This window comes from Oncorhynchus kisutch, linkage group LG13 (assembly GCF_002021735.2).
Source record: "Oncorhynchus kisutch isolate 150728-3 linkage group LG13, Okis_V2, whole genome shotgun sequence".
Classification (NCBI taxonomy): domain Eukaryota; kingdom Metazoa; phylum Chordata; class Actinopteri; order Salmoniformes; family Salmonidae; genus Oncorhynchus; species Oncorhynchus kisutch.
Window position 1 is genome coordinate 27,504,303 of NC_034186.2, and position 18,967 is coordinate 27,523,269.

Sequence of the window (18,967 nt, forward strand, 5' to 3'; positions counted from 1 at the left end):
GCAACTTCTAGCTGGATCAAATTGTTTGGAGTGCTTGTCTTGGAACCCTACTGTAGCTCAGCTATGCATCATTAGCCCCACAGCTGATAACACCCTATGTACAGTTAGGGTGGTTGTTTCTCTAAGACAGACAGCCAAAGATTGTTTGCAGTCTGGGGATGAGGCTTGTGGTTTACATTGTGCCCCAGTGGTATAACGTACTTCAGTAAAAATACTACTTAAGTTGTTTTTTGGGGGTATCTGTATTTGACTTTACTATGTATATTCTTGACTACTTTTACTTCACTACATTCCAAAAGAAAGTAATGTACTTTTTATTAAACAAAACAAGAACATTGTGCAGTCTGGTTTACTTAAGGAATTTGAAATTATTTATACTTTTACTTTTGATACTTAAGTATATTTAAAACCAAATACTTTTCCTCAAGTAGTATTTTACCAGGTGACTCACTTTTACTTGAGTCATTTTCTATGAAGGTATCTTTACTTTTACTCAAGTATGACAATTGGGTACTTTTTCCACCACTTTTGGGTCCTTGCTATCCGGCATCCTTGGGATGTCCCAATTCTGACGTGCATTGAAGTTGGCTTTTTAAATGGTTACGGTAGGGCTACGGTAGGGGAGAAGGTTACTGTTTAAGGTAGGGCCGTCCCAAGGATCCCCGAAAGCAATAACTGTTTACATAGTGGGCTGAGAGGCTAAGGCAAATGTCATTCATTTTTTATTTTTGAATCTATTCTACAATGTTTCAAATTCATAACTTGTTTTCATCCCATAGTATTACATTAAAATGTTATTAAGCCCAACAAAGTAAATGTTGCTGGGCTAAAAAACATACATTACAAAGATATTAAACCTAGAATCCTTAAATGAAACAATAGCAAAGTCAGCACCCTGCTTCAGTTTTGGAAAAAACCTGAGGGATGGGCCCAGAGAAATGTAACCGCTCTCAAATCATAGACCGAGGATGCATAGACTGAACATCCATGAAATCAAAATGAACGTTTTAAAAATGTTGAGGCTACACAGTGTTTGTTTAAATATGCATTGTTTACAAAATGAGTAAAATTTGCTTGTATTTTGGGTTTGGATTGGGTACGACATTTGAAGTAAGCGCGAGGCATTTCTAAATTTATTCTTGAATATAATGGGTACATTTAATTAGTCAAAAATAGGATGTAGCAACTAAGGATTCTAGCTTTAAAGTGTGACTGCCTTTAAAAAGCAACAAAACCCTTTGAAAACAGCCTATGTGACAACAAATTAGCAAGATACAGTTAATCTAGTGTCAAAATTGACTATATAGTGTAAAATAATTTGTCATAAAGTCATCTCATCTAAAACAGAGTTTGGACCATCTGTGCTTCACAACGGGTAAATAAAGTTTGGGTTTTGATTTGATGTCCATTTGCCAACTAACATGGGGTGAACAGCTGTGTGGATTGCTCACTCTCCAATAGCATTGACAGTGAGACAGACCTGCCCAGCAGCTCTAACTTTGCTTACATAAGACAACACATTGCAATTTTTTTTTACTTGAGAATTACTGCACCAAACACCTTTAATTAGATGTAAAATTGTGCAACATCCTCATCAAAAATGTCAAAATGAATTACAGATTTCTTTCGTTATTTATTCTGGGGATTTTGAGGAAGTGAAACAGGCTTCCGCATCTACAGTGTCTCATGGGGGACAAACATAATTAACCAAACACCCAATCGATCCAGAAATCAACATTTTATAATGAGCATCAGAAGAACACGTGCCAATCGGCGTGTTCAGTGGCTCTTTAAACATCCAGACACCATGCATCTCTGGGCCACACTTTAGTGGTTTATAGCAAAGATGTTCCTGGAGTAGGCACTTAGTGGTGACATTTATCATGGTCACCAGTACATCGTAAGGAGGGAGAAGGTAGAGGTTAGTGTGTGCATACATTTGACTAGATTAGTGAATTACAGACTTGTAACACTCAAAGCCAATCCAAACATGAAGGCAAAAATGTATTACACTACACTCTCCTAAAATCATTTTGCTATTTAGAAAATAAGATTATAGAACAAAATAAATTACATTATAATATATCTGATCAGTCTAAGGCACTGTGGCATCAAGTAAAATTGAATCTCAACAATTATGAGAACAGGCTGTGGATAATGCATAGTGCAAAATTAGTGTATTATTTCCAATTCTGTGCATCCATTCTGTGAATTATTGGTGATCCCTGATTAGTTGGTAGAGCTCTCATCTTTCACAAAGATGACCTGGCAGATGAATTAACAGACAGTAAGGTTAGTGATTGCTGCCTGCTATTGCATTTTTGTATTTCTGGTTAATAGCTCATCTGGATTATGAGTTTGTTTCAGGTCACTGTCCTGGTGTAACGGAGGTGACCTCCTTGGCTTTAGCTCAGTGGGCTAATGGGCATTAGTCAACCAAACCAGTCTTACAATACCTAGTACTCTGGGACTCTCAGTCCTTAAACATATTTGTTCTATACCACCACTAGTACAGCTGGTTGTGTACTTGTACTGGAATTGAATAAATAGGTGGAATGGCTGAGGGCTAGGCTTTAGCATAGTGGGCTAACATGACTGTGTTAGCCACCCAGCCTGGGTTTGATCCCTGGTGGGTTACCACAACACTGGCAGGTATGGTTTGATCTTGTCCTGCCAGGTGGTGGGGTCCAGGGTGATGAGGAGGGATGGGTGGTTGTGTATGTTCCAGTAGTACCCCAGAGCCAGGGCAGCAGCCCCCACGGTTAGGGTCAGGGGTAAGGAACTCTGCTTGGGCTCAGGGATGTCCGAGGGCCTGGTCTTCAGGGCTCCTGCCATCCGATCCCATGTAGTCAGGATGGCCTGGAGGGAGAGGTAGATGTTTCAGTTTCTCTAATGTCCCAAGTAATACTTAGGCCAGTATCGAAGAAAATTCATTTAAATAGGGAAAATTAATACACATGAATAGTTAGTTCTGAATTTCAAGCTCAGCTTTATTTTAGTGATTGTATCAATACCAGAAAACACAACATTATCAGCAGTATATTTTTGTATTAATACACTGTAGGCCCATCCCTACCTGTCGGGCCCCGTCCCACTGTCCCGGCCCTCTCAGACGGTACTGGTACGGGGTGCATGGCCCCAGCAGCACACACAGCCACACACCAGGATCTCGTAGCAACAGCCCTAGGAGGCTGGGACGCGCTCCCACCTGGTAAGCTATCTGGTCCATGTAGTCAATGTAATCCACCTGGATGGTGTGTCTCTGGGAGGTCACATACCTGAGACAGGAGAGTTAGGCCCTGCCCAAAAACAACCCATAGGCCCCCCTCTGTGTTTTGTAGATCTGAAGGAGCAGGCTTTCTAATCAAATCAAATTTTAGATAGACAGCGAGTAGCAGAAGTGTAAAAACAATGTAAATGGTCAGGGTGGCCCTTTGATTCACTTTAACTGTCTTATGGTTTGGGGATATAAGCTGTTAAGGAGCTTTTTGGTCCTAGACTTGGTGCTCCGGTACTGCTTGCCATAGAGTAGCAGACAGAACAAGTGGGTCTAGGGTTTCCGGCATGATGGTGTTGATGTGAGTCATGACCAGCCTTTGAAAGCACTTCATGGCTACCGATGTGAGTGCTACGGGGCGGTAATCATTTAGGCAGGTTACCTTCGCTTTCTTGGGCATAGGGACTATGGTGGTCTGTTTGAACAGACTCAGTCAGGGAGAGGTTGAAAATGTCAGTGAAGACACTTGCCAGTTGGCCGGTGCATGCTTTGAGTACACGTCCTGGTAATCCCTCTGGTTGCAAGATTGAATCCCCGAACTGACAAGGTAATGTAAAAATATGTTATTCTGCTCCTGAACAAGGCAGTTAACCCACTGTTCCTAGGCCGTCATTGAAAATAAGAATTTGTTCTTAACTGACTTGCCTAGTTAACTAAAGGCAAAATAAATTTTAAATATAGAGTGATCACACAATCGTCCGGAACAGCTGGTGCTCTCATGTATGCTTCAGTGTTGCTTGCCTCGGAGCCTAAAAGGCATTTAGCTTGTCTGGTAGGCTCGCTTCACAGGGCAGCTCGCGGCTGGGTTTCCCTTTGTTTTTCCGTAAGATATTTCAAACCCTGCCACAGCCGACGAGCGTTAGAGCCGGTGTAATAGGATTCAATCTTTGTCTTGTATTGACACTGCCTGTTTGTTGGAGGGTATAGCGGGATGAATCCCTGAATATATTCCAGTCTGTGCTAGCAAAACAGTCCTGTAGCGTAGCATCTGACCACTTCCGTATTGAGCTCGTCACTGGTACTTCCTGCTTTAGTTTTTGCTTGTAAGCAGGAGGATAGAATTATGGTCAGATTTGCCAAATGGAGGGCGAAGGAGAGCATTGTATGCATCTCTGTGTGTGGAGTAAAGGTGGTCTAAAGTTGTTTTTTTTCCCCCTCTGGTTGCACATGTGACATGCCGGTAGAAATGAGGTAAAATGGTTTTACGTTTGTCTGCATTAAAGTCCGCTGCCACTAGGAGTGCCGCTTGTGGATGACCATTTTCTTGTTTTCTTATGGCCTTATACAGCTCGCTGAGTCCTGTCTTAGTGCCAGCATCGGTCTGTGGTGGTAAACAGACGGCTATGAATAATATAGATGAGAACTCTTGGTAGATATTGTGGTCCACAGCTTATCATGAGGTATTCTACCTCAGGCGAGCAATACATCAAGACTTCTTTAATATTAGACATCGAGCACCAGCAGTTATTGACAAATAGACACACACCCACACAGACATAACTGCTCTGTCCTGCCGATGCACGGAGAAGCCAGCCAGCACTATATTATCCGTGTTGTCGTTCAGACACTTCTCAGTGAAACATAAGATATTACAGTTATTAATGTCCCATTGGTAGAATAGTCTTAATCGTAGATCGTTCGGTTTGTTTTTCAATGATTGCACGTTGGTCAATAATACAGGGAGTAGTAGTGGTTTACCTACTCGTCAGCAAATTCTTACTATGCACCCCGCCATCCTCCTCCTTTTTTCTCTGTCTTTTCCTCACGCTGATGACTGGGATTTGTGCCTTGTCTTGACAAAGCAGTATATCCTTTGCGTCAGACTCGTTAAAGAAAAAATCTTTGTCCAGTTCGAGGTGAGTAATTGCTGTTCTGATGTCCAGAAGCTCTTTTCGGTCATAAGATACGGTAGCAGCAACATTATGTACAAAATAAGTTAAACAATGCGAAAAAACAAACAAAATAGCACAGTTGGGGCCTCCCAAGTGGCACAGTGGTCTAAGGCACTGCATCGCAGTGCTATCCGTGCCACTAGAGATTCTGGGTTCGAGTCCAGGCTCTGTCGCAGCCGGCGGCGCACAATTGGCCCAGTGTCGTCCGGGTTAAGGGAGGGTTTGGCCGGCAGGGATATCCTTGTCTCATCGCGCACTAGCGACTCCTGTGGAGAGCCAGGCACAGTGCGCGCTGACACGGTCGCCAGGTGTACGGTGTTTCCCCCGACACATTGGTGCGGCTGGCTTCCGGGTTGGATGGGCAATTGAGTCAAGAAGCAGTGCGGTTTCTAATTGGATTTAGGGATTGGTTGGGTTGTGTTTCGGAGGACGTGTGGCTCTCGACCTTTGCCTCTCCCGAGTCATTACGGGAGTTGCAGCGAGGAGACAAGACTGTAACTACTACCAATTGGATACCATGAAATTGGGGAGAAAAAAGGGATGAAATAGCACAGTTGGTTAGGAGCCAGTAAAACGGCAACCATCCCCTCTGGTGCCATTATTAAATAGGTGCAAGCAATATGGTGGTAACTTCCATAAATCCAATTAGAAAGGTAGGTGGAGCCATCATTATATTGCTTAAACTTATCCTGTCCCCTCAAATCTACTAAATCAATCTCAGTACCTCTTGGCAATTGTCTCCTCCTTGTGTTTAATGTCCTTCAACATGCAGTCCATTGAGGGAAGCTTATTCAGCCCTGTGGGTGAAACAGATAATCCAACTGATATACAGCATGGCTCTGGACAAAATAAGTGCACCAAAGGGACTATTGGGTAATTTTGATTGTTTTTTAAAGAACTATAAGTGCCTTCTGAAAAGAGGTATGCTTGTGGGAACAAGACAAAGAGAGAAAGCGGGAAGTTAAACAAGTGGGCCAATGTCTGGTCAAATAACAGTGACGTACCTTTGAAGACCCTGGTGGCCCATCGGGCCTGCATTTCAGAGATGGGCATGATGGCTCCAAGCGGCTGCACCAGCCCTATAACGACCAGTGTGGGACGCTCTAACCCCGGAGGGAACATGTACTTATACAGATTGGCCTTGTTCCCGGAAACTGGCAGCATATTGGACGGTAGGAAGGGGAAGGAGAAGTTGTAGCCAGTGGCAAACACCTGGAAATGAGGTAATGGACAGGTGAAAGGTGGAAACTGTGCGTGCGTTTGGGTGTGCGTATATATGACTGTCTGGTTACGCACCACCAAGTCTATGTTGTCCTCCACGGTTCCATCGTCAAACTCAATGCTGGACCCCTGGAGCCTGCGGATGTTGGGTTTGACCTGCACTGTGCCAGACAGGATCCGGTTGGGCAGCTCATCATTCACTGTAGGGTGCTGGCTGAACAGCCTGGGACATACACAACAGGTTTCAAATATATTCCGTTCTCTTTCTTTCTTCTTTCTTTGTGTGTGTGTTCTTACCTGTGTTTGGGCTGTAGAGAGTAGAGGCTGTGGTTGAATCTCTGGTTGATTTTGTTCTCTCCCAGTCTGCAGACCAGGCCAAAGGGCAGTACAGACTGGGCCATCTTTAACACCCTTCTAAATAGAACCAACGCAATGTTAGATTACACTGAGTATACAAAACGTGAAGAACACCTGCTCTTTCGATGACGTAGACTGACCAGGTGAGTAAAGGGAAACGCTATGATCCCTTATAGATGTCATGTTAAATCCACTTCAATCAGTGTAGGTGAAAGGGAGGAGACTGGTTAAAGAAGGACTTTTAAGCCTTGAGACAATTGAGATATGGATTGTGAATGTGTGCCATTCAGAGGGTGAATGGGTAAGACAAAAAATGTAAGTGCCTTTGAATGGGGTATGGTAGTAGGTGCCAGACGCACTGGTTTGTGTCAAGAACTGCGAAACTACTGTGTTTTTCACGCTCAACAGTTTCCCCTGTGTATCAAGAATAGTCCACCACACAAAGGACATCCAGCCAACTTGACAACTGTGGGAAGTGTTGGAGTCAACATGGGCCAGCATCCCTGTGGAACGCTTTCGACACCTTGTAGAGTCCATGCCCCAACAAATTGAGGCTGTTCTGAGGGCAAGGGGGGTGCAACTAAAATATTAGGAAGGTGTTCCTAATGTTTGGTATACTCAGTGTACGTTACTGATGGAACGCAACCTCCTTCAAGTGGAATCCATTGATCAGGCATGTTTCTGAAACAGGTGACATCTACGACCAAGCACTTCCTTTCATCTGTCCAATCATTTCTTATCAGTAATGATGGAGGAAGACCGTTTGCATTTGTAATGTTTTTAAAGTGTAAGGTGCAAAAAGGTGATTTCCAGACAATCTACCTGTTCAATTGAAAGTCCATGGGCACCCCTTGTTGACCCACACGGTTGAGGATCCATGCCCCACGCCTGGTACTGAGGAATACCTGGAGAGAGAGGTGGGGGGGAAGAGCATGGGAGAGATTAGGGAAGAGGACAAGGCGAAGACAGGCAGAGAGGTCTGAGGATGTTTTGACATAATAAAATGGTACTTGGATAGACGGACTTGCCTTGTTTTACTGTTTCAGACTTCTGCCCAAGTTTGCAATCTTATCTCAGTACCTCTGAGCATATGACAATATTGGCCCCACTTCACTACACACAGCAAATTGGGCTACATTTTGTGAGTGTGTTCAAATGGTTTTGATAATTTCTAGGAAGACGTTTGATATGAATATGAACTAGTTGTTACAAAATGCCCTGTTTGTTTTTGCTTGGTCGTTGTACCTGTTAGGATTCTAACTCCCCGCTGTTCTACTGTACCTGTTTGGTGACCCTGCTGAGTTCCACAGCAATATCTCCTCCAGAGTTGCCGATGCCGATCACCACCACCCTCTTCCCCCGCCACTCTTCTGCCGTCTTATAGTCCCGACTGTGGAAGTACTGGCCCTTGAATTTGTCGATACCTGGAAAACAGGTTTGTGTCACTGACTGACTACCCCGCACAGTACTACTAGGGGTAGTAAGAGCACAGTAAGAGATATAAGACGGTGGCTGAAATGAGACAAGTCAGTCAAATTTCTGCCCTGGTTGAGCTGCGCCGGTCAACTGTAAGTGCTGTTATTGTGAAGAATAAACGTCTAGGAGCAACAACGGCTCAGCTGAAGTGTTAGGCCATACAAGCTCACAGAATGGAACAGCCAAGTGCTGAAGCGCGTAAAAATCGTCTGATCTTAGTTGCAAAACTCACTAGCGAGTTCGAAGCTGCCTCTGGAAGCAGTGCCAGCATAAGAACTGTTCGTCGGGAACTTCATGAAATTATTTTCTATGGCCAAGCAGCTGCACACAAGCGTAAGATCACGATACGCAATGTCAAGCGTCTGCTGGAGTTGTGTAAAGCTCGCCGCCATCGGACTCTGGAGCAGTGGAAACGCGTTCTCTGGAGTGATGAATAACACTTCACCATCTGGCAGTCCAACGGACGAATACGGGTTTGGCAGATGCCAAGAGAACGCTGCCTGCCCCAATGCATCGTGCCAACTGTAAAGTTTGGTGGAGGAGGAATAATGGTCTGGGGCTGTTTTTCATGGTCCAGGTTAGGTCCCTTAGTTCTAGTGAAGGGACATCTTAATGCTTCAGTATACAATGACGTTCTAGACAATTCTGTGCTTACAACTTTGTGGCAACAGTTTGGGGAAGGCCCTTTCCTGTTTCCGCATGACAATGCCCTGTGCAAAAAGCAAAGTCCATACAGAAATGGTTTGTCAAGATCGGTGTGGAAGAACTTGACTGGCCTGCACAGAGCCCTGACCTCAACCCCATCAAACATCTTTGAGATGAATTGGAACGCCGACTCCGAGCCAGGCCTAATCGCCCAACATCAGTGCCCGACCTACCTCACTAATGCTGTTGTGGCTGAATAGAAGCATATCCCTGCAGCAATGTTCCAACATCTAGTGGAAAGTCTTCCCTGAAGAGTGGAGGCTGGAATAGCAGCAAAGGGGGGGCCAACTCTATATTAATGGCCATGATTTTGGAATGAGATGTTCATAAATACTTTTGGTCATGTATTGTATCTACAGGACACAGTTCAAGGTCACTCTGTATTGTACCAACGTCTAAAATAAAACCCTATTCCTTAGGGGTGCTGCATCTAAAATAAAACCCTATTCCTTAGGGGTGCTGCGTCTAAAATAAAACCCTATTCCTTAGGGGTGCTGCGTCTAAAATAAAACCCTATTCCTTAGGGGTGCTGCGTCTAAAATAAAACCCTATTCCTTAGGGGTGCTGCGTCTAAAATAAAACCCTATTCCTTAGGGGTGCTGCGTCTAAAATAAAACCCTATTCCTTAGGGGTGCTGCGTCTAAAATAAAACCCTATTCCTTAGGGGTGCTGCGTCTAAAATAAAACCCTATTCCTTAGGGGTGCTGCATCTAAAATGACATACCTTTGGGTGGGTGTCATTTGAGATTGGCCCAGTATCTGAGGTCACTGTGTTGTAGGCTACCTGGGAAATCGTGTAGAGGCAGGTTGGGGTGACAGTGGTGTCCTATGCAGATCATCACAGCATCAAAGATATGTTTCTCCTTCTCTCCCTTCTTGTTCTCTGTCTCCACATCCCACTGGCCCGAACGAGAGAAGTCGGGTCTTGGCTTCACCTGGAGGACTCTGATCTATCTCACACACACACACACGTATCAGTGTTGTGTAACATATGCAATGTTCTAAATGCCTCACCTCCCTGAGTACAACCTTGAAACTGTATAAATGATTACTGTGACCAGGAACTGAGCTCCTACCTGGAAGCGTATGTGCTTGGTGAGTTGGAAGTGTTCGGCGTACATGCGGAAGTAGTCCATGATGAGGGAGTTGTGCATGTAGTTGGGGAAGTGGGCTGGGATGGGAAAGTCAGAGAAACACATCATCTCCTTGGAGGTGTTGATGATGACAGAGTGGTAGATACTGGCCCTGTCAGCCTCCGGGTTCTCCTAAGGATGGAGAGAAGAATAGGTGTAAAAGGTCAGAAAATGATTTTCCCACACTTTTTATGAGCGATTCAGACAAGGAGATGAAACCACTTTAGCCTATGGAGATGGAGAGAAGATGAGGCCACTGTATCTAGAGCAGTGTTCATTTTGGCAGCTATTTTAGATATTGTTTTAGTGTTAGCCTTTATGACTAAAATACCTTTTAATAGTAGCAGGGAAGACTTATTTTGCTACGGAGTCCAGCAACCAAAAACACGAGTCATTGCTAAAATATAACTTAAGTCAAAAGCACATCAAGTTCAGGGACAAGTGCATCGGGGCAGGGGAGAGCGCAACATCACTAACTGAGTTAGAGATTGAATTTAACACTGCTTACTGCATTGCCAAAGAGGAGATGGCCTTTACCAAATTCAGACCCATGTTACTCTCCCAGAAAATAATGGATTACAAATCTTCCCGACATATGGAAACGAGGTGTCCTGCTCAAATATTATTGGCACCATCGAGAACACTATCCGGGAAGAGGGTTAGTATTACCCGGGATCCTTGGGATGTATCTACCCTAAGCCTTAACCCTAAAAGCAAGTTGATTTAATAGCTAGATTCTCGATCAAAGAAATTGATTTGTTATTGTGAGAGGCGACTAAACATTTATTTCATTATCCAAGTATCAGCTCATAGTCAGCATGTTGCTTTGTAACAACATAAATATTATTAGCTACATAGTTTTGTATTATTATTATTCTGTTAGCTGAACGCAGTTATGGATAACAGTTCAGTTTGCAGTTGCACTTTTAAATACAATAAAGATTTTTAATCATCTATATACATTTCTTTGCTGTTGCACTTTTGAATCAATGTCAATGTTTGTCAATGTTTGTTTTTGTATATTACTTTGTCCAAAACTAGTCACCTATGCAAATATATTTGCAGATGTACTTTTGAATAAAATGATTTAAAGTGTTTTTATATTGTAATGTCTTTCCCACTCTAGTGATGTGTTCTACAACATCAAGGTAACAACTGATAACAATTAGGAATGATAGGACAGTCATTTGCAGTACATTTTGTCTGGTGCTCCTTTCTTTTTGAAGTTAGTAGCAGCAATGCTACCAATTAAAAATGTTAATTGAGAGCACTGACTATAATCCTAATATTCAGCAAATAGCATGAAAAAACAACTGCACTCGCATTTGCGGACCGTGATAGCGGCAACAGACGAATAACAGCGCATATGGGAAAATAGAGCTTCTGATGTGATTAAAGCTAAGATAGCCTACATGAAAGTAAGAGAGAGTAAACATTATTGTTTCTAGTTTAGGTTAGTTACAATTTAAGTGTCTTGTCCTCACTGCGCATCAGTTCAAAAGATTGCCGAGTGACTGAAGTGACCGCCCAGGAGCTGTGTGTGAGTCAGGGCAGATCAACTTACAGACCACACAACTGAAAGACATTCATTCTGCCAATGAGAGGATTACATTAAATATTCTACAAAGGCTGGACAAAACAGATGTCATATTGAATGTCCATTAGTCACACTTAATTCTCATCGTCACAATTTTTTTCCGTTAACTAAAATGAAAACTAATGTGTTATACAGCCATCGTTTTATTCATGGCATCCAGTCTCATTGTCATCATTAGTTTTCGTCAGGGAAAATAGGATTACAAATATTTTTCGTCAGTCAATGTTGACGAAATTAACACTGAGATGCAGCAGTCAGTCTTACCTTGAACCTCCACAGCCCCCCAATGTCATCACTGCTCTCGAAGCAGGTGGGCTCCAGACCCTCGTCCAGACAGCTCTTGATGCTGGTCAGACCTGAACTTCCCCCTCCAATCACACACACGCGCCGTGACATACCGTCTGTCTGCAGAGGCAGGGAAAGACACAGTATAACGCAAAACATTAGGGTTAGTAGCCTACAAAAAAATACATGCTGTCCGTCTCCACAGGAAGGACAGAAGTAGAGAGGAGATAAATGGAAGTAGATACTATATACAGACAAGATCTAAATCTATCCAAACTCTCCAATCAGTGGGGTGGGTGTGGCCGCTGGAGAGCTGCTTGTTTACCCGTCATGCAGCCCAGGCTACTGTAGCCATTGCTGAGGATCTCAACTCCGTCCATATCAAAAGAGGCTGCTGGCAGGAGCTATAGGAGGACGGGCTCATTGTAATGGCTAGAATGGAATCAATGGAACGGTATCAAACATATGGAAACCACATTTTGACATTCCAGCCATTAAAATGAGCCCATCCGCCTATAGCTCATTCCACCAGCCTCCTCTGGTCCATATATACATCTATACTGAGTTGAGCTGCGATTTGTGTAGGCGGAGTCTACCACCAACTACATGGAGTCGCTATCAGTCGACACTGGGCAATTCCACGGAATCAGAATGATGCTGAGACTTTTCACTTCAACAAACAAAACCAATGATTTAAAAGTTAAACAAACCATACAACTCTATGCACAAGGACTACTTGTAACTATGTACACATTTACTTGAAGAACAGTGCAGATGCCAAGCTTGGTAACAAAATTACAGTTTGCTGTCATTCTTTTACCAAATGTTGTATCTGCACTGTTCTTAAAGTAAAATGTTCTGTGAAAATTGATCAAAGTAGTCCTTGTGCATAAAGTTGTATGGTTTCCAACTGGGCACACACTGCTTGAATCAATATTGTTTCCACGTCATTTCATACATAAGTATTCAGACCTTTTACTCAGTACTTTGTAGAAGCACGGTCAGGTTGGATGGGGAGCGTCGCTGCACAGCTAGTTTCAGGTCTGTCTCCCAGTCCCTGACACAAAAAAAAAATCCCCAAAAGTATGATGTTGCCACTAACTTGCTTCACTGTAGGGATGGTATTGGCCAGGTGATGAAAGGTGCCTTGTTTCCTCCTGATGTGACGCTTGGCATTCAGGCCAAAGAGTTCAATCTTGGTTTCATCAGACCAGAGAATCTTGTTTCTCATGGTCTGAAAGTCCTTTAGGTGTCTTTTGGCAAACTCCAAGCAGGCTGTCATGTGTCTTTTACTGAGGACTGGCTTCCATCTGGCCACGCTACCATAAAGGCCTGATTGGTGGAGTGCTGCAGAGGTTCTCCCATCTCCATAGAGGAACTCTGGAGCTCTGTCAGAGTGACCATCATGTTCTTGGTCACCTCCCTGACCAAGGCCCTTCTCCCCCGATTTCTCAGTTTGGCCGGGTGGCCAGCCCTAGGAAGAGTCTTGGTGGTTCAAAACTTCTTCCATTTAAGAATGATGGGGGCCACTGTGTTCTTGGGGACCTTCAATGCTGCAGAAATCTTTTGGTATCCTTCCCCAGATCTGTGCCTTGACAGAATCCTGTCTCTGAGCTCTACGGACAATTCCTTCGACTTCATGGCTTGGTTTTTGCTCTGACATGTATTGTCAACTGTGGGACCTTTTATATAGACAGATGTGTGCCCTTTCAAATCATGTCCAATCAATTGAAATTACTACAGGTGGCCTCCAATCAATTTGTAGAAACATCTCATCAAGGATGATCAGTTTCATAGCAAAGGGTCTGAATACTTATATAAATAAGGTATGTTTTTTTTATTTTTAATACATTTGCTAAAAATTCTAAAAACCTGTTTTCGCTTTGTCATTATGGGGTATTATGTGCAGATTGAGGGGAAAAAATTATTTAATCCAGTTAAAAATAAGTCTGTTACAAAATGTGGGAAAAGGGAGGGGTCTGAATTCTTTCTAAATGCACGGTACATTTCAAAGTGTTTTTTGATTAACATACATTCTCAAGCCTCATTACCTTTAAGCACTTGGTTACGTTCTGCCAAAAGTCATGCATTTCAATGGTGACGTCCACAACGGAGTGAAAACGCAACTCCCCCTTGTGGTTCAAGGCTCCGTTGCGAGACGGACACCGCATACCTTGACATTTTTCAAACTTTGCCTTGTCTTCAGTCCAGCCAGAGTCCATCGAAGAACAGGAAGTTACCAAAACAGAGAAGATGAAAACGTGTTTTTCGGTGATGGCTTTATGGGATAGCTAACCATTTGTAAACAATTCCTATATGCGAGTACTATTTTAATAGTAATGTTAAATAATACACATTGGCTGTTAAGCCAATTATATTATGAGACTGTTGCCCGTGTAATTTTATTGTGATGGTAATGATGTCTGTTTTTAATAATAACTGTTAGGATGAGGTCGCTAGCTACAATGGTATCTTCAACCTAGCCTAGATTTAGCTTGCTAACTATAGTTAATCTGCAGTGCGTTTGTTCATTGTTTAGCCCACCAAGCAAGGAGCTTTTGTGTAGAGATCAATAAGAGGATGTCGAACTTGGTCAACAAAACAATGAATGGCTTATTTGCTACGTGAGGTTTATTTGATCGAATAGAAGATTCATAATGCTTAGGTTGTTACAAGTGTACTGATATAAGTAGGCCATGTGACATCCTGGAAACTGAGAAAAAACACTTTATAGTTGTCTCAAGATGGCTATGCATGTCCATGGTATGAGGCTTGTAGCATAGAATCTCTCTTCATTGAATACAGACGGTTGATGTCAACATAATGAGACTTATTCTCCAATCCAAAGAAAGGATAGGGGGAGCTAGACAGCCCGCCCTGCCGCTTTGTGGACGACGACGACTCCCTTTTATTAATGTCGGAGAGACAAGTATCTTGTCAGTATATCCATAATCTTTGCTTGCAATAAAGTTAGAGAAACAACTTGAGGAAAAAGTAACTAAACAATATATTTATCCTTGTTATGTTTGTTCCTTATATAATGACAAACTGGGGCGTAGGTTTAACTACTTTTAATGAACATATACTTCAGCTAGAAAACTCCATGTTTAGCCAAGCAAGGCGTTCTATAACCCATCTGTTTAGTCTGTTGGGTAAATGTAGTCTAAATGTTAACACATAACAACATATCTTCTTTCCTTTAAAAGAAAACTACTTTTCTATGTAACTACACATGTCACATCAAATTTGTTTACTCAACCTGCATAACATGCAATTTTCAATAACACCTTTCTTTCCCCAAATGGTTTTTCTTGAAAAATATAATATTTTTTAAATATAGTCTGTCCAACAATACTGTATTGTGGCTCTATTTCTTTTCAAGTTAACAAAACATTCAGTCCAGGTGCCCCTTTTTTGTATTTTTTTAGCAGTTCTCAATAAGCCTTTCAGGGGCTCTGACAGTCCTTTTTGGTCGTTCTGCTGAAGTGCTTCCTGAAACAGTTTGACAGCGTTCATTGTCAGTCAGGGTGTTCTGACTGAATTGTCCATTTCCAAAGGCATTTGACGCTTCAGCAGTATCCTCTTGATAATCCTCAGTCCCTTGACTGAATGGCTGAAGCCTTAGATCCACTCCTTAAATCCACGCCTTCGATCCTTAGATCCACTTCGTCTCAGTTGTGATCCATGCTCCGTTTGGATCTCATAGGATCGCGGTGAAACTTCTCTCTGCACACACCCTTGCTGCATCCAGGTTCCTGTAGTGACGTCTCGGAGTCGTACATGATCTCCAGGTTTCAGTTCAGGTAAGTGTCTTGCACTTTTGTGTTGCTGTTTGTTTGTCTTTCTGTTTTTTCTTTGCGAGTTTGACTTTGTGAGCACCTCTGGGTGTTAGCAAGTCCTCATGGATGGGTAGGTTGGTTCTGACACGACGTCCCATCAACATTTGTGCAGGTGAAAGTCCGTTCTGCAGCGGTGCGCTGCAGTAGATCAGATTTTTTTTTTGGGAAATCCTCCTTTCCATCGTGTGCCTTTTTCATCAGACCTTTGAAAATTTTGTAGTAGGGTCTGTTGGGTACTGGATGAGGCATTAGCGGCTCTGCTTGCTGCTTTGGCCTGTAGGTCAAACACAGTTCACATGAAGCAGTGGTCTGGCTGATTTCCTGGTTCATTCTTGGCCAGTACATTACTTCTTGTGCTCGTTGTTTGCATTTTTTCTCACCCAAGTGGCCCTCGTGTATTTTCTGTCGCATTTCTTTGCGTAGTGTCATGGGAATGACAATCTTGTTGCCTTTGAACACTGTCATCCACAACGGTGAGCTCTGCTCTGCACATCCAGTAATCCGGTATTCCCCTTGGACAGTTGTTTTTCTGTGCGGGCCATCCTATCAGTGTTGTTTCTTTCTACTCTGTCATTGTTTGTTTGGTCAGCTGCGGTCTCTCTTTTGATCTGCTCCATTCTCTCAGAAGACAGGGGAAGTGATGCTACAATCATGTCGACGTAGGCCTGAATCTCAGTATTTTTCTGTGTGTCGAAGCTCTCCTTGTCGACTGCTCGAGAAAGAGTGTCAGCCGCGAACAAACTTTCCCGGGGAATAGATCATCTTCACATCATACTTTTGCAGTCTGATCAACATTCTCCTGATTCTCATTTGACAGTCATTCAGTGGCTTAGACATGATTGACACCAATGGTTTGTGGTCGGTTTCTACTTCGAAGTCTCGTCCGTAGACGTATTGGTGAAACCTTTCGCAAGCGTATGTGCTTGCCAGTAGTTCTTTCTCTATTTGTGCATACCTCGTCTCTGCGCCTGTCAAGGCTCTGGACGCATATGCGACAGGTTGCCATGTGTTGCCATGTGTCGTCATGCTGTTGCAGAAGAACTGCTCCCAGGCCAAACTGTGACGCGTCGGCAGAAATCCTTGTGCTTTTCTCTGGATCATAGAACCTGAGCACTGGCTCTTCTGTGATTTTTCTGTGGTTTTTGAAACAGTTTTCCTGTTCATGGGACCATTCCCATTCCCTTTTCTGTTCCAGAAGACATCTGAGTGGAGCGGACTGAGCTGACAGTTGAGGTATGAACTTTGCAAGGTAGGTGATCATGCCCATGAAGCGTCTCACATTGTCCTTGTTCTTCGGGCACTCCATGTTGTTGATGGCTGATGTTTTCCTCGGGTCTGGTTTGACTCCGTCCTCTGAAAGTACGTCTCCCACGAAGGTAAGTGTTTTTACACCAAACTCGCATTTGTCCTTGTTTAGTTTTAGGTTGACTTTCCGTGTCAGGTCCAGCACTTGTCTCACTCTCGCGTCGTGTTCTTCTTTTGTGGACCCCCAGACGATGATGTCATCCATCATAGTCTCCATTCCTGGAATGTGCTCGAAGATCATGTGGATTGTCTTGTGGTAGACCTCTGGCACTGAGAGAATCTCATATGGTAGACAAAGGAATCTGTACCTGCCCTGTGTTGAATGTGCATAGCCTTGAGCTTGCATCATCTAGCTTCATTTGCCAGAATCCTGATGAGGCATCAAGCTTACTGAACCACTTTGCTCCAGCAAACTGCGACATTATCCCTTCTCTGGTTGGCAACTTAAAATGCTCTCTCTTGATTGCTTTGTTGAGATCTCTCGGGTCTAGACATATCCTGAGATCGCCGTTCTTTTTCACCACAATAAACAGTGAGCTTACCCAGTTCATCCATTTTTGTGATGACGTCCATCTTTTCCATGCGTCAGAATTACTCTGAGCTTTTTCTTCAGTGCAAATGGAACTTTGCTGCATGCATGCATGCACGCACAACTGGAGTAATTTTGTCACCAGTACATATTTTGTGTTCTCCTGGTAAACATCCAAGACCCTCAAACACATCCTCATACTCAGCCAGTATTGATTCTTGGTAATTTTCAGTCTGTGATGTCACTACATACACTCTTTTCAAGAAATTGAGATTTTCACATGCATTGATTCCTAGAATAGGTTGTACACTCTTTTCCACAATCAGCAGCTGTGCTCTGAACTGTTTTCCTTTGTGCTGTAAAGTTACTATGCAGCTATCTTTGACTGGTACGTTCTCCCCAGTATAACCAGTAACCTTCATTTTCACTGGGTGTATTTTGTTCTTCACCTTCAGTGTTTTGTAGTCATCCAGCGATAACAGGTTTAACTGTGCTCCAGTATCAAGCTTGAATGGTATTATAGTTTCATTCACCTTCAATGGCACAATCCATTCAGCATTTACTGCATTGCATATTTCCACAGAATCAACAAAGAATTATTCCATCTCCTTGACTGTGTGAACCTTTATTCGTTGTAGCCTCAGCTTTGCAGCATTTTGAGAAAATATTATTTTTCCCACAGTTATGTGAGGTTCTGTGTTATGCACTATAGCCTGTTACCATATCATATGTGATTGAATATTATCTGCTGTTGGCTTGTGTGGGTGTATGTGTTATGCAACATAGCTGACTTGAGACATTGTTTAGTTTCAGGGCCATGGGCCTTTCACGTGATTGAAAAATACAGAATAACATAAAAACAGGGACTGTGCAATGAGTTGCGGGGGACACATACAGAACGTAGACACACAGAACGTAGTGTAGAGAACAAATGGTATTTTGTTAGATAACAGGAGCCAGGTGTGTGATAACTGTATCGAGAGTATGAGCACACAGATATTCTACATAACAACGCCTGTCCGCTGAAGCACCTAGGGGGCTGGGACCAGTTCGTGCGCCAACAATCAACGATAGGCTGGGTGAGTTTAAACCATGCCCAGTCTCTACTCTGTGACAGGCCGGCTCGGAAGCAGGAACTACTTCTGTCAGAGTATATTATAATAACTTTGTCAGGAACAAGTCAGTTCTCTGTTCTACCCTGCGTGGTGTTACAGCGAACCCATATATACGAAAATTGCATTTACCACTTATTGCTTAGCTAATAAAAAGTACATAGTATACAATCTGTGACTGTGTCATATTTATCCTGATACCAGATTCGATTGACGCAACCCTTAACTTCTTGACGCTA

General features: G+C 43.1%; 1 protein-coding gene across 4 annotated transcripts in view; it reads right to left on the bottom strand.

Annotated features, from left to right (window-relative positions):
• Positions 1 to 705: 705 nt before the first annotated feature.
• LOC109902681 (dimethylaniline monooxygenase [N-oxide-forming] 5) overlaps positions 706 to 18,967 on the bottom strand; it is a 30,273-nt gene continuing 12,011 nt past the window's right edge. For 3 of the 4 annotated variants that reach the window (XM_020499256.2, XM_020499257.2, XM_031785923.1), the window contains exons 2-12: positions 11,923 to 12,063; positions 10,005 to 10,193; positions 9,713 to 9,878; positions 8,029 to 8,171; positions 7,570 to 7,652; positions 6,688 to 6,804; positions 6,466 to 6,613; positions 6,174 to 6,381; positions 5,894 to 5,966; positions 3,077 to 3,278; positions 706 to 2,859 (exon numbers count right to left, since the gene is read on the bottom strand). In XM_020499256.2, coding sequence (XP_020354845.1) covers positions 2,635 to 2,859; positions 3,077 to 3,278; positions 5,894 to 5,966; positions 6,174 to 6,381; positions 6,466 to 6,613; positions 6,688 to 6,804; positions 7,570 to 7,652; positions 8,029 to 8,171; positions 9,713 to 9,878; positions 10,005 to 10,193; positions 11,923 to 12,054 — 1,686 coding nt within the window. In that variant the 5' untranslated portion in view covers positions 12,055 to 12,063 and the 3' untranslated portion in view covers positions 706 to 2,634. Of the gene's footprint in view, positions 2,860 to 3,076; positions 3,279 to 5,893; positions 5,967 to 6,173; positions 6,382 to 6,465; positions 6,614 to 6,687; positions 6,805 to 7,569; positions 7,653 to 8,028; positions 8,172 to 9,712; positions 9,879 to 10,004; positions 10,194 to 11,922; positions 12,064 to 13,994; positions 14,139 to 18,967 lie in introns of those variants that run through there. The other variant, XM_020499254.2, reaches the window with a different exon arrangement.